The 13,636-nt window shown below is 41.4% G+C and overlaps 1 protein-coding gene across 2 annotated transcripts in view; it reads right to left on the bottom strand.

Annotated features, from left to right (window-relative positions):
* anos1b (anosmin 1b) overlaps nt 1–13,636 on the bottom strand; it is a 120,912-nt gene that overhangs the window by 16,250 nt on the left and 91,026 nt on the right. For both annotated transcript variants that reach the window (XM_061883578.1, XM_061883579.1), the window contains one exon: nt 4,779–4,917. In XM_061883578.1, coding sequence (XP_061739562.1) covers nt 4,779–4,917 — 139 coding nt within the window. The remainder of the gene's footprint in view (nt 1–4,778; nt 4,918–13,636) is intronic.

Genomic DNA, 13,636 nt, shown 5'->3' with positions numbered 1-13,636 from the left:
TGCGTGTGCTGCGACGTAACATACATCTCATTTAAAAAAGATATTGTGCAATGACCATCATAGAGTGTCTCCTGCTTGACACTCAAAGGCACTGGTTGGCTTCATCGGACCTTAAAAACCTCGTCTAGGTTTACTTTTATGAATGATAAATGCTGACATATGTTCCAATTGTTGCTCTCTGGCTGGACAATTTGAGCTGCAGCTGGTTCACAATACCAACAGGTCACCTATAAATACCTTTGTTGGCTGGATGACTATTAACTCGCCACTTTCCGCACTCTGTATGGTCAGTGCGTTTAAAGAACAGACTTTGCTGACGAAGTGAGCGAGGATATCGTAAACTCAATTATGTATGACTCAGTTTAGAAATGTGAGCTGTGAACTGCACGGTGATAATGAATGGCGTGAAACAGGTTTTTACAATAAATGTTGGAAAGTACACTATATTGCCAAAAGTATTTGGCCACCTGCCTTGACTCGCGTATGAACTTGAAGTGCCATCCCATTCCTAACCCATTGGGTTCAATATGATGTCAGTCCACCTTTTGCAGCTATTACAGCTTCAACTATTCTGGGAAGGCTGTCCACAAGCTTGCAAAGTGTGTTTATAGGAATTTTCCACCATTCTTCCAAAAGAGCATCTGTGAGGTCACACACTGATGTCGGTCGAGAAATGCCTGGCTGTCAGTCTCTATTTTAATTCACCCCAAAGGTGTTCTATCGGGTTCAGGTCAGGACTCTGTGCAGGCCAGTCAAGTTCATCCACACCGGACTCTGTCATCCATGTCTTTGGAACCTTGCTTTGCGCACTGGTGCACAGTCACGTTGGAAGAGGAAGGGGCTTGCTCCAAACTGTTCCCCCAAGGTTAGGAGCATGGAATTTTCCAAAAGGTTTTGGTAAAGTTTCTTTCACTAAAACTAAGGGGCCAAGCCCAACTCCTGAAAACCAACACCACACTATAATTCCTCCTCCACAAAATTTCACACTCGGCACAATGCAGTCCGAAATGTAGCGTTCTCCTGGCAACCTCCAAATCCAGACTTGTCCATCAGATTGCCAGATGGAAAAGCGTTATTCATCACTCCATAAAACACGTCCCCACAGCTCTAAAGTCCATTGGCGACGTGCTTTACACCACTGCATCCGACGCTTTTCATTGGAGTTGGTGATGTATGGTTTAGATGCAGCTGCTCGGCCATGAAAACCCATTCCATGAAGCTCTCTGCATACTGTACGTGGGCTAATTGGAAGGTCACATTAAGTTTGGAGCTCTGTGGCAACTGACTGTGGAGAAAGTCTTTGCCCTATGCGCTTCAGCATCCGCTGACCCCTCTCTGTCAGTTCACGTGGTCTACCACTTGGTGGCTGAGTTGCTGTTGTTCCCAAACTCTTCACTTTTCTTATATTAAGGTTGACAGTTGACTTGGGAATATTTAGGAGCGAGGAAATTTCACGACTGGATGTGTTTCACAGGTGGCATTCTATGACAGTTCCACGCTGGAAATCGCTGAGAGCGACCCATTCTTTTATAAATGCTTGTAGAAACAGTCTGCATGCTTAGGTGCTTGATTTTATACACCTGTGGAGATACACCAAGTGATTAGGACACCTAATTCTGACAACTTTTGGCAATATTGTGTATCTCTCTTAGTGAGGTAAGGCGTTGTGCAATAGCTGGCGTACATTGTCATTGGGTTCTGTGAAAAAAACAGCATGTCCGATTGGGTCATCGTGGTTTGCAGTATTTTATGAGGTTCATGTTGGTTTCTAGAAAGTATGAAGGATTTTCCATTTACTCTTTTTTTTTTCCAAACATTTTTTCAACGCAATAGAGTGTTATTTGTTTGTTAGCTTGCAAGATTACATAAAAAATAATAATACACAAACTATATCCAGAACCAAAAATGGTACAACATATATGTTTTGTTATTGCGTTTTGTTATCCTGCTTTTTCCACCAGGAGCTATGTATAACACTTGAAATTCAAAAGATTCAAGTGCCACTTTGATGTAGTGAATCATGCAAAAAGACTAAAAAAGTATATACAGTACATTGAACGACGACACTTCCTGTTATCAGTTATTTGTATTAAGGATGTACAAACCCCGTTTCCATATGAGTTGGGAAATTGTGCTAGATGTGAATATAAACAGAATAGAATGATTTGCAAATAATTTTTAACCCATATGCAGTTGAATGCACTACAAAGACAACATATTTGATGTTCAAACGGATAAACTTTTTGCAAAATAATAATTAACTTAGAATTTCATGGCTGCAACACGTGTCAAAGTAGTTGGGAAAGGGCATGTTCACCACTGTGTTAAATCACCTTTTCTTTTAACCACATTCAATAAACGTTTGGGAACTGAGGAAACTAATTGTTGAAGCTTTGAAAGTGGAATTCTTTACCATTCTTGCTTGATATACAGCTTAAGTTGTTCAACAGTCCGGGGTCTTGTTGTTGTATTTTACGCTTCATAATGCTCCACACATTTTCGATGGGAGACATGTCTGGACTGCAGGCGGGCCAGGAAAGTACCCACACTCTTTTACTACGAAGCCACGCTGTTGTAACACGTGTCTTGGCATTGTTTTGCTGAAATAAGCAGGGGCATCCATGAAAACGTTGCTTGGATGACAACATATGTTGCTCCAAAACCTGTATGGACCATTCAACATTAATGGTGCCTTCACAGATGTGTAAGTTACCCATGCCTTGGGCACTAATACACCCCCATACCATCACAGATGCTGGCTTTTGAACTTTGCGCCTATAACAATCCGGATGGTTATTTTTCTCTTTGTTCCGGAGGACACCAAGTCCACAGTTTCCAAATATAATTTGAAATGTGGACTCGTCAGACCACAGAACACTTTTCCACTTTGCATCAGTCCATCTCAGATGAATGCCATGGTGGGTGCCATGATTGGGTATAGAAGCAGCTTCCATGAAATGCTAAGTAATTCACAAACAAGGATGGGGTGAGGGTCACTAATTTGTAAGAAAATTGTCGAACAGTTTTGGAACAACATTTCTCAACGAGCTATTGCAAGGAATTTAGGGATTTTACCATCTACGGTCCGTAAAATCATCAAAAGTTTCAGAGAATCTGGAGAAATCACTGCACGTAAGCGATGATATTACTGACCTTTGATCCCTCAGGCGGTACTGCATCAAAAACCGACATCAGTGTGTAAAGGATATCACCACATGGGCTCAGGAACACTTCATAAAACCACTGTCAGTAACTACAGTTTTTCGTTACATCTGTAAGTGCAAGGTAAAACTCTACTATGCAAACCGAAAGCCATTTATCAACAACACCCTGAAACACTGTCGGCTTCGCTGGGCCCAAGCTCCTCGAAGATAGACTGATGACGAATCCACATTTCAAATTGTTTTTAAAAACTGTGGACGTCGTGTCACCCGGAACAAAAAAGAAAATAAACATCTGGATTGTTTTAGGCGCAAAGTTCAAAAGCCAGCATCTGTGATGGTATGGGGGTTTATTACTTCCCAAGGTATACTTGCCAACCTTGACACCTCCGAATTTGGGCGATGGGCGGGAGGCGGGGTTGAGGTAGGTGGGGTTGGGGGTTGGGGTTTGGTGGTAGCGGGTGGTGTATATTGTAGCGTCCCGGAAGAGTTAGTGCTGCATCGGATTCTGGGTATTTGTTCTGTTGTGTTTATATTGTGTTACGGTGCGGATGTTCTCCTGAAATGTGTTTGTCATTCTTGTTTGGTGTGGGTTCACAGTGTGGTGCATATTTGTAACAGTGTTAAAGTTGTTTATACGGCCACTCTCAGTGTGACCTGTGTGGCTGTTGACCAAGTAGGCCTTGCATTCACTTATGTGTGTATTAAAGCCGCATATATTATGTAGCAGTGCAAGCACGCTGTTTGTATGGAGGAGAAGCGGACGTTACGTCAGGTTGTAGAGGATCCCAAAGGTAGTGCCTCTAAGGCACGCCCCCGATATTGTTGTCCGGGTGAAAATCGGGAGAAATTCGTGAGACTGGTTCCCCCTGGAGATTTTCGGGAGGAGCACTGAAATTTGGGAGTCTTCCAGGAAAATCGGGAGGGTTTGCAAGTATGGCCCAAAGCATGGGTAACTAACACATCTGTGAAGGCACCGTTGATACTGAAAGGTACATACAGGTTTTGGAGCAACATATGTTGTCATCCAAGCAACGTTATCATGGACGTCCCTGCTTATTTCAGCAAGTGTGGCTATATAGTAAAACAGTGCAGGTAATAGACGGGCCTGCCTGTAGTCCAGACCTGTCTCCCATTGAAAATGTGTGGCGCATTACGAAGTGTAAAATACCACAACGGAGACCCAAGACTGTTGAACAACTTAAGCTGTACATCAAGCAAGAATGAGAAATAATTCCACCTGAAAAGCTTCAAAATTCGGTCTCCTCAGTTCCCAAACGTTTACTGAGTGTTGTCCAAAGGAAAGGCAATGTAACACAGTGGTAAAAATGCCCCTGTGCCAACTCGTTTGCAATGTGTTGCTGCCATAAAATTCAAAGTTAATGATTATTTGCAAAAACAATCATAAATTGAGTTTCTCATTTTGAACATTAAATAATTTGTCTTTGCAGTCTATTCAATTGAATATAAGTTGAAAAGGATTTGCAAATCATCGTATTCGTTTTTTTATTTACGATTTGGGTTTTGTAAAATGTCAAATGACATATCTGGTCATGCTATCTTGCAAATTCAGATTGCATGAGCCTTCACAGTGAGAGGAGGTTTCATTACGTTTACCTTTATAAGACAGCGTAGTAAAGACAATGTGGGCTCTGGGGCTCTTTAATCTCTTCTGACCCCAGTAGGCCACCGACTGAACAGACAGGAAGTAGGAAGCTGCAGGAAGAAGACCCTGTAACCACAGCTCACACTGCACCTATAACACAACATAAAATGGAAGGATGAATAAAAGAATTACATTGATTCGTCACAAATCTGCACCAATGTTGTTTCAGGTTCTTGACCCGTGTCCTGCGGAAATTATGCCAAATATCCTTTGGCTTCAAAAACCGCAACGTGCAATATCAGTTTTATACTCATTTAAAGATGTGCCCTCTTCTATGACTGACAGGCAAATACATGCTCTACATTAGCCTGCTCTTTGACTGACAGTTCATTAACTGACTCTTAGGCAGTCAAACCTGAGCCAGCCACAACAAAAAGATGCTTGGATGATAACGTGTCCGTGTACATTTCCGTGCGTGTGTGTGTGACAAAATGTCACAAAGTTAAAAGCTGGTTCTTGGTGACTTGCGGAGAAAATGAGGTTTAGGTATTTTCCAAGATAGACAAAACATATGGCCCGTACAGTCGTGTGCGTGTGTGTATTTGTGACACTCAAAAGACAAGCTTGGGTTTCTATTTCAGTGCTTAATGTCATAGGATATTATATGAAAGAGACCGATGTATATTCATAACCACTAATTCAGCGGAGGTTTTCCATGTTTGAGAAAGCTTCCTTCGGTTTCCTTTTTCATACATGGGTTTTAAATGCTGCATATCCCACATTGTGCATAAAATGAAATGGACATTAGTTTTATATAAATCTATTAAATGTACAATGTTGGTGATGAACGCTAAAATGACAGGTTTACTGCTAAATCAAAGGACATGTGTGTATATCTCTGCTCCTTTTGCTGCTAAATGATGTGCTCGTCTGCCAATGATGCTGCCTTGTCTTTGTGCGTTCTGTTAGCAGATGCAGCTGAACGTAAGAAACACTTGTCAAGAGGTCTCATTTACATTCCGGGTCTCCCAGCCAAGCAGAACAGAAGACCAGACTAAAGATAAATGGCTCCGCCGGGCCCAGTCTCGGATCGCCATCACTACTTAGGATAGCTAACTCCATATGAGCACACTTGCATGAAAAGCTTGAAAACCTGATGTTTATGTTCATTTAATCTTTTTTCTCTTAAAGTGACTCTTTACATTAGTTAAGTGGGTCTAAAGCTATGCACGTTATGCTCGGAGATTGATCATGAACCTCTAAAAGTCAAAGACCTCGGCATTACATCTTATAGCCGTACATTTTTTCGTGAAAAACACACTAAAACGGGGTTGTTTAAGTAACATATCTTGTGAGCATCTCAAGCACGGGTCTTCAAATAAATTTGTCTGAGGGCCAGATTTAAAATAACACTCGGTTTTGTTCGGAACAATAAAAAAAAAAATAACAGAATGAAACAACACAGTAAGAATGTTAAGTTTGTAATTCTTAACTCTTCATGTTTTTTACTCACTTTTTGCAATTGCAGCATGGCCAATTATGCAGATTTGACACGTAGGTCATTATAACATTTTCATTGGGAAACACTGGATTATGATGAAGTTGATGAAGAAAGGATGAAGTTACGAAATTGTGGTTGGCCATTAATTCAAAGGAGACATTTAATTGAATATAAATGTCAGGCTTGCCACTGACAGTTTGTTTGTGTTTTAGTTTCTCCTCTGTGTGTTTAGTATTTCCTGTCCTTAGTTCCTGTCAGCACTCTTATTTTGGTTCAGCTTCCTGTTTGTCTCCCTGAGTGCTTTGTTTCCCCTCAGCTGTGGCTGATTGGCACCTGGCCACACCTGATGTCAATCAGCCAGCTCCTATTTTACCTTTTTTGTTCCTCCAGTCAGTGCTGGATTATTGTATTGCATGTCGCTCTTGTGTCGTTGCTACCTGTCGTGATTTGTCGACGTCATCATTACAGCGACTACCTGTCATGCTACTATTTGTCCATGTCGTCGTAGCGATAAGCTGTTCCTGTTAGCTGTTTGTAGTTTGTTTTCTCCTAGCTTTTTGGTTTCATGTTCTCTTGTTAGCCATTAGTTGTTTCCAGTTTTTCTGTTTCCTGCTAGATACCTGCTAGCTTCCACGCTAGGCCTTTTGTTTGTTATCCGCCCACGCGCGCGCTTTTGGTTTGAACCCTTTGTTTGGTTTTGTTCTAGTGGTTTATATTAAAACCATGTTTTCTCACTCCATGCCTGCCTCCTTCTCTGCATCTTGGGGTTCGTCAACTACAAACTTTCACAATAAATATACAAAAATTATGAGGCTGACAAGAGAGAATGTTGGCCGATCTATGGGTCATATTTAATGCTTTTTTTTTCTAATATTTTCGCGATGGACCAGTAGGGTCCCAAAGATTGACTCTTGCACTAGATGGAGCCCCTTTGAGAATAACTGATCTATATTTAACACACTTCCTTTTAGTCTAGAGAAGGGGTTCTTAAACCTTTTGACCTTGGGGCCCAACTTATCCACTTTTCCATGGGGCCCACTCAAATACTAACGCGGAATTAGTAATCTTACTCTTGATTTTAATCGTATTCAATAATTCTATCTAACATACTTATTGTTCACAACCTTGTAAAATAATAAGAAAGCATGTGTTAATCACAAATATTATTTTTTAATGGTTTAACTTGCCTATTGTTCAAAATTATTATGAAAGACAAGAACACGTCTTTTTTTGAAGGATTTTTAAAAAATTGTAAAAAAATGCATGGAGTATATGGGAATAACACAAAACGTAGGCAAACATGTGACAGGTCGGGACAGAAGACGGCCCAAAAAAATAAATAAATCTGAAGCGGCTGACTTTGTGCACCACCGTAGTAGCCACTGTGCACAAAGTACAGCTGGCTAGCATGTAGCATCAATCGCTGACAACATAGAAAACACATTTTGTGTTGTAAGAGGTCCTTAAAGGGGAACAGCACTTGTTTTAGAATTTTGCCTATCGTTCACAATCATTATGACATGACGACAATCATTAACGCATGACGACAGATGGATTTCTTTTTCCAATGCATTTTAAATATTAAATATACGTAAATAAAAGTACTTACAGCGGAGCCAATGGAGGCTGCAATATTTCGCCCAAAAGTCTAATAAATAACCATTCAAAGACCGCCAACAATACTTAATTTACATTTCATGATTTGAATACTAACCAAGTATTAGTGATATTGTTATTATAGAGCGCTAACGCAGACAAACCATAGCGGTGCCGTGTTTACATCATCGAGTGGTCTCCTGCTTCCTTGCTTTCCTGTTCCTTGGCAGTTTATTACAGATCATAACTAATGCCTCTCACCTGGAAAGTAGATGGCTGAGAAAGTAATCTGTTGGTACACTTTAACAGCCATTTAAGACCCAGAATTGGCGAGAACGACACAAAAAGACAATTGGCTCCCCCACTCATCCACTCAGTGGCCTAGTGGTTAGAGTGTCCGCCCTGAGATCGGTAGGTTGTGAGTTCAAACCCCAGTCGAGTCATACCAAAGACTTTAAAAAAAATTTGACCCATTGCCTCCCTGCTTGGCACTCAACATCAAGGGTTGGAATTGGGGGTTAAATCACCACAAATGATTCCGGGGAACACCACCGCTGCTGCCCACTGCTCCCCTCACTTCCCAGGGGGTGATCAAGGGGATGGGTCAAATGCAGAGGACAAATTTCACCACACCTAGTGTGTGTGTGACAATCATTGGTAATTTAACTTTAGCTTTAACTCAGTTTCTCCGCAAGGATTATAAGACATCCATCCATCCATTTCCTACCGCTTGTCCCTTTTGGGGTCGCTGAAGCTTATCTAAGCTGCATTCGGGCGGTAGGCGTTGTACACCCTGGACAAGGCGCCACCTCATCGCAGGGCCAACACATATTTAATAATATTCACACTCACATTCACACACTAGGGCCAATTTAGTGTTGCCAATCAACTTATCCCCAGGTGCATGTCTTTGGAAGTGGGAGGAAGCCGGAGTACCCGGAGGGAACCCATGCAGTCACGGGGAGAACATGCAAACCCCACACAGAACGATCCCGGGATTGAACTCAGGACTACTCAGGACCTTCGAATAGTGAGACAATCTTAACCTAAATTAGAATATATGAACATCCTAGCAGTCGACATCCTAATGACAGAAGAACCTGTACAGTAAGTGATGTCATAAGAAATTAACATTCAGAAATGTGGAAAATCATCATAGGTCCCCTTTAAAGGCCTACTGAAATGAGATGTTTTTATTTAAACGGGGATAGCAGGTCCATTCTATGTGTCATACTTGACCATTTTGCGATATTGCCATATTTTTGCTGAAAGGATTTAGTAGAGAACATCGATGATAAAGTTTGCAACTGCCTTTACCGGAAGTATGTGCGCGTGACGCCACGAGTTGGAGGGCTCCACACATATTTACATTGTTTATAATGGGGAGCCACCAGCAGTAAGAGCAATTCAGACCGAGAAAGCGACAATTTCCCGATTAATTTGAGCGAGGATGAATAATTTGTGAATTAGGATATTGATGGTAATGAAATACAAAAAAAAAAAAAGGGACGGCTCCAGGCGGCGGCAGTGTGAGCGTTTCAGATGTAATTAGACACATTTACTAGGATAATTCTGGAAGATCCCTTATCCGCTTATTGTTTTAGTAGTGTTTTAGTGAGATTTTAAAGATTGTAAAGCTATACCTCGAGGTCAGATGGCTGCGGTGAACACGCAGTGTCTCAGAGAGAAGCCGAGGAGCCAAGCTCACAGCTGCCTTTTTTGACAGCTGCTGCAGGACGACGAATAATCCACTGATGTCTCCGGTATAATATATATCATAATTTCCCCATCCAAAAACATGCTGGTTGACGTAGAGAAAACAAGTTCGCTTGACCGCTCTGTGTTAAAAACAAAGAAATACCGGCTGTGTCTCGGTGCTAGAGACAGCTGCAATCCACCGCTTTCCACCAACAGCATTGTTCTTTATAGTATCCATTATAAAATGAAAAAATTGCAAAATGTTCAGCAACACAGATGTCCAAAATACTGTGTAATTATGTGGTTAAAGCAGACGGCATTTAGCCGCGAGTAGTGCTGAGCTAATATTTCCTAACAGTCCGTGACGTCTTTCGTACGCGTCATCATTCCGCGACGTTTTCAACAAGAAACTCGCGGGAAATTTAAAATTGCAATTTAGTAAACTAAAAAGGCCGTATTGGCATGTGTTGCAATGTTAATATTTCATCATTGTTATATAAACTATCAGACTGCGTGGTCAGTAGTAGTGGGTTTCATTAGGCCTTCAACATAGAAGTTCATGTTCAGAATTCAAAGCGGAAGATGATGGATGGATGGATGATGGATGGAATTCAAAAGTAAACTAAAAAGATATGCAATATGGTGTCTTCAAGTGCTACTTCATCTCAAGTCATTTTAAGAAGTGGACAAGAAGATGTATTGTAATTGCATTAACCCTGCTTCCTTTGCCCCTTTTCCGTCTCTCGCCATGTTATCTAATTCAGTGTTTTTCAACCACTGTGCCGTGGCACTTTAGTGTGCCGTGAGATACAGTCTGGTGTGCCGTGGGAGATGATCTAATTTCACCTATTTGGGTTAAAATATTTTTTGCAAACCAGTAATTATAGTCTTCAAATGATGTTTTGTTGTTGAGTGTCGGTGCTGTTAGAGCTCGGCAGAGTAACCGTGTAATACTCTAACATATCAGTAGGTGGCAGCCGGTAGCTAATTGCTCTGTAGATATCAGAAACAGCGGGAGGCGGAGTGATGGTAAAAAGGTGTCTAATGCTTAGACCAAAAATAAACAAAAGGTGAATGCTCCTAAGAAAAGGCATTGAAGCTTAGGGAAGGCTATGCAGAACGAAACTAAAACTGAATTGGCTACAAAGTAAACAAAAACAGAATGCTGGACGACAGCAAAGACTTACTGTGGAGCAAAGACGGAATCCACAAAGTACATCCAAACATTACAATCAACAATGTCCCCACATGAAGGATAAAAACAACTGAAATATTCTTGATTGTTAAAATAAAGTTGATGCGGAAAATATCGCTCAAAAGAAGACATGAAGCTGCTACAGCATGGGTGTCAAACTCTGGCCCGCGGGCCAAATTTGGCCCACCGTTTAATTTAATTTGGCCCTTGAGGCAATATCAAATTAACATTAGAGCTGGCCCGCCGGTAACACCACATTCACCGCTAATACTCATACTTGCCAACCCTCCCGATTTTCCCGGGAGGCTCCCGAAGTTTAGTGACCTTCCCGAAAATCTCCCTGGGCAACCATTTTCCCGATTTCCACCCGGACAACAATATTGGGAGCGTGCCTCAAAGGCACTGTCATCTACAACAGTGGTCCCCAACCTTTTTGTATCCGCGGACCGGTCAACGCTTAATAATTTGTCTTGCGGCCCGGGGGAGGTCATTTTTATTTTTTTTATTTTTAGTTTTTTTTGTCATGAAAAAGGGAGGTTTTTGTCATGAAAAAGGGAGGTTTTTGTGGTTGGTGCACTAATTGCAAGTGTATATAGTGTTTTTTATGTTGATTTAATAATAATAAAAAAAAATAAATAAATAAAAAAAATATATATATATATATATATATTTTTTTTAAATAAAAATGAATAAAACATTCTTCTGTGGCCCGGTGGTTGGGGACCACTGCTCTACAACATGCCGTCACATTCTTTGATCCTCCATATAAACAGTGTGCTGGCCAAGTCACATAATATATGCGGCTTTCACACACACATACTTGGTCAACAGCCATACAGGTCACACTGAGGGTGGCCGTATAAACAACTTTAACATTGTTACAAATATGCGCCACACTGTGAACCCACACGAAACAAGAATGACAAAACACATTTCGTGAGAATACCCGCACCGTAACACAACATAAACACAACAGAGCAAATACCCAGGACCCCTTGCAGCACTAACTCTTCCGGAATGCTACAATATACACCCCCCGTTACCACCAAACCCCGCCCACCTAATTTTTATTTTATTTTCGAATTTATTAGCCTGCGGCAAAAGTTAATGTTGATATTTACCTCAGAAGGCTGCAAATAGAAAACAGGCATTAATTTTTTAAATTACGTTTTATTTACCACTGATGTTTTTTTGTCAGTTTTTTGAAAGTTGATTTTGCACTATTACGTTATATAAGCTCTGCCTGTTCCATGGGAGGAAGCCCGAGTACCCGGAGGAGGGAACCCACGCAGTCACGGGGAGAACATGCAAACTCCACACAGAAAGATCCCGAGCCCGGGATTGAACCCAGCAAGGATTACTCAGGACCTTCGTGTTGTGAGGCAGATGCACTAACCCCTGTCCCACGTGCTGCCCTATTTAAGCCTTGCTTGTTCAATATTCATTGCAAAACTTGTTTGGGTCCCTATTAAAAGGTTAGTTTGTTCAACCGTGGCCTGCGGCTTTGTTCAGTTTTAAATTTTGGCCCACTCTGTATTTGAGTTTGACACCCCTGTGTAACAGGAAAATACCAAAAAAAGAGGAATAGCCACCAAAATAGGAGCGCAAGACAAGAAGTAAAACACTACACACAGGAAAACAGCAAACAAGTCCAAATAAGTCAGGGTCTGATGTCAGGTGGTGACAGTACACCTACTTTGAGACAAGAGCTATAGTGATGCATTCTTGCTTATTTTTTAAAGTCACATCCAACAATTGCAACGACTCTTTACTGTCAACTGAGTTTTGTTTTTTAAAAGGGAACATTATCACCAAACCTATGCAAGCGTCAATATATACCTTGATGTTGCAGAAAAAAGACCATGTATTTTTTTAACCGATTACCGAACTCTAAATGGGTGAATTTTGGCGAATTAAACGCCTTTCTGTTTATCGGTCTTTTAGCGATGATGTCAGAACGTGACGTCACCGAGGTAACACACCCGCCATTTTCATTTTCACATTACAAACACCGGGTCTCAGCTCTGTTATTTTCCGTTTTTTCGACTATTTTTTGGAACCTTGGAGACATCATGCCTCGTCGGTGTGTTGTCGGAGGGTGTAACAACACCAACAGGGAGGGATTCAAGTTGCACCACTGGCCCGAAGATGAGAAAGTGTCTGCCGCCAGACCCCCATTGAATGTGCCAGAGTGTCTTCACATTTTACCGGCGATGCTAAGACAGACATGGCACAGTGATGTATGGATAACCTGCAGATGCATTTGCAACGATTAAGTCAACGAAATCACAAAGGTGAGTTTTGTTGATGTTGTTGACCTATGTGCTAATCAGACATATTTGGTCGCAGCATGACTGCCAGCTAATCGATGCTAACACGCTACGCTAATCGATGCTAACATGTTATTTACGCTAGCCGTATGTACATTTGAAACTAGATACCCACATTTAATGCGAAACAAACACTTACCATTCTACGGATTTAAGTTATTCCAGTGTCACAGAATGCGAAAGTCCTGATCGTTTGGTCTGCACATTTTACCGGCGATGCTAATAAGGCAGCCATGCTATGGGCCACTTCATTAGGTACACCCATGCTATGGCCGAATAGCGTCAATAGCTATTTGCTCAATAGCTTCAGTTTCTTCTTCAATTTCGTTTTCGCTGTCTGCCTCCGTACTCCAACCATCCGTTTCAATACATCCGTAATCTGTTGAATTGCTTAGGCCGCTGAAATCCGAGTCTGAATCCGAGCTAATGTCGCTATATCTTGCTGTGGTAACCGCCATGTTGTTTGTATTGGCAGCACTGTATGACGCCACAGGGAAATGGACAGTCGCATCGCAAATAGCGAAAATCAAGAACTTTAAAGCTATTTTA

The sequence above is a fragment of the Nerophis ophidion genome, linkage group LG22 (genome assembly GCF_033978795.1).
Source record: "Nerophis ophidion isolate RoL-2023_Sa linkage group LG22, RoL_Noph_v1.0, whole genome shotgun sequence".
In the NCBI taxonomy this organism is placed as follows: Eukaryota; Metazoa; Chordata; class Actinopteri; order Syngnathiformes; family Syngnathidae; genus Nerophis; species Nerophis ophidion.
Note: the sequence above shows the minus strand (reverse complement) of the source record. Positions and strands in the feature narration are given on the sequence as shown.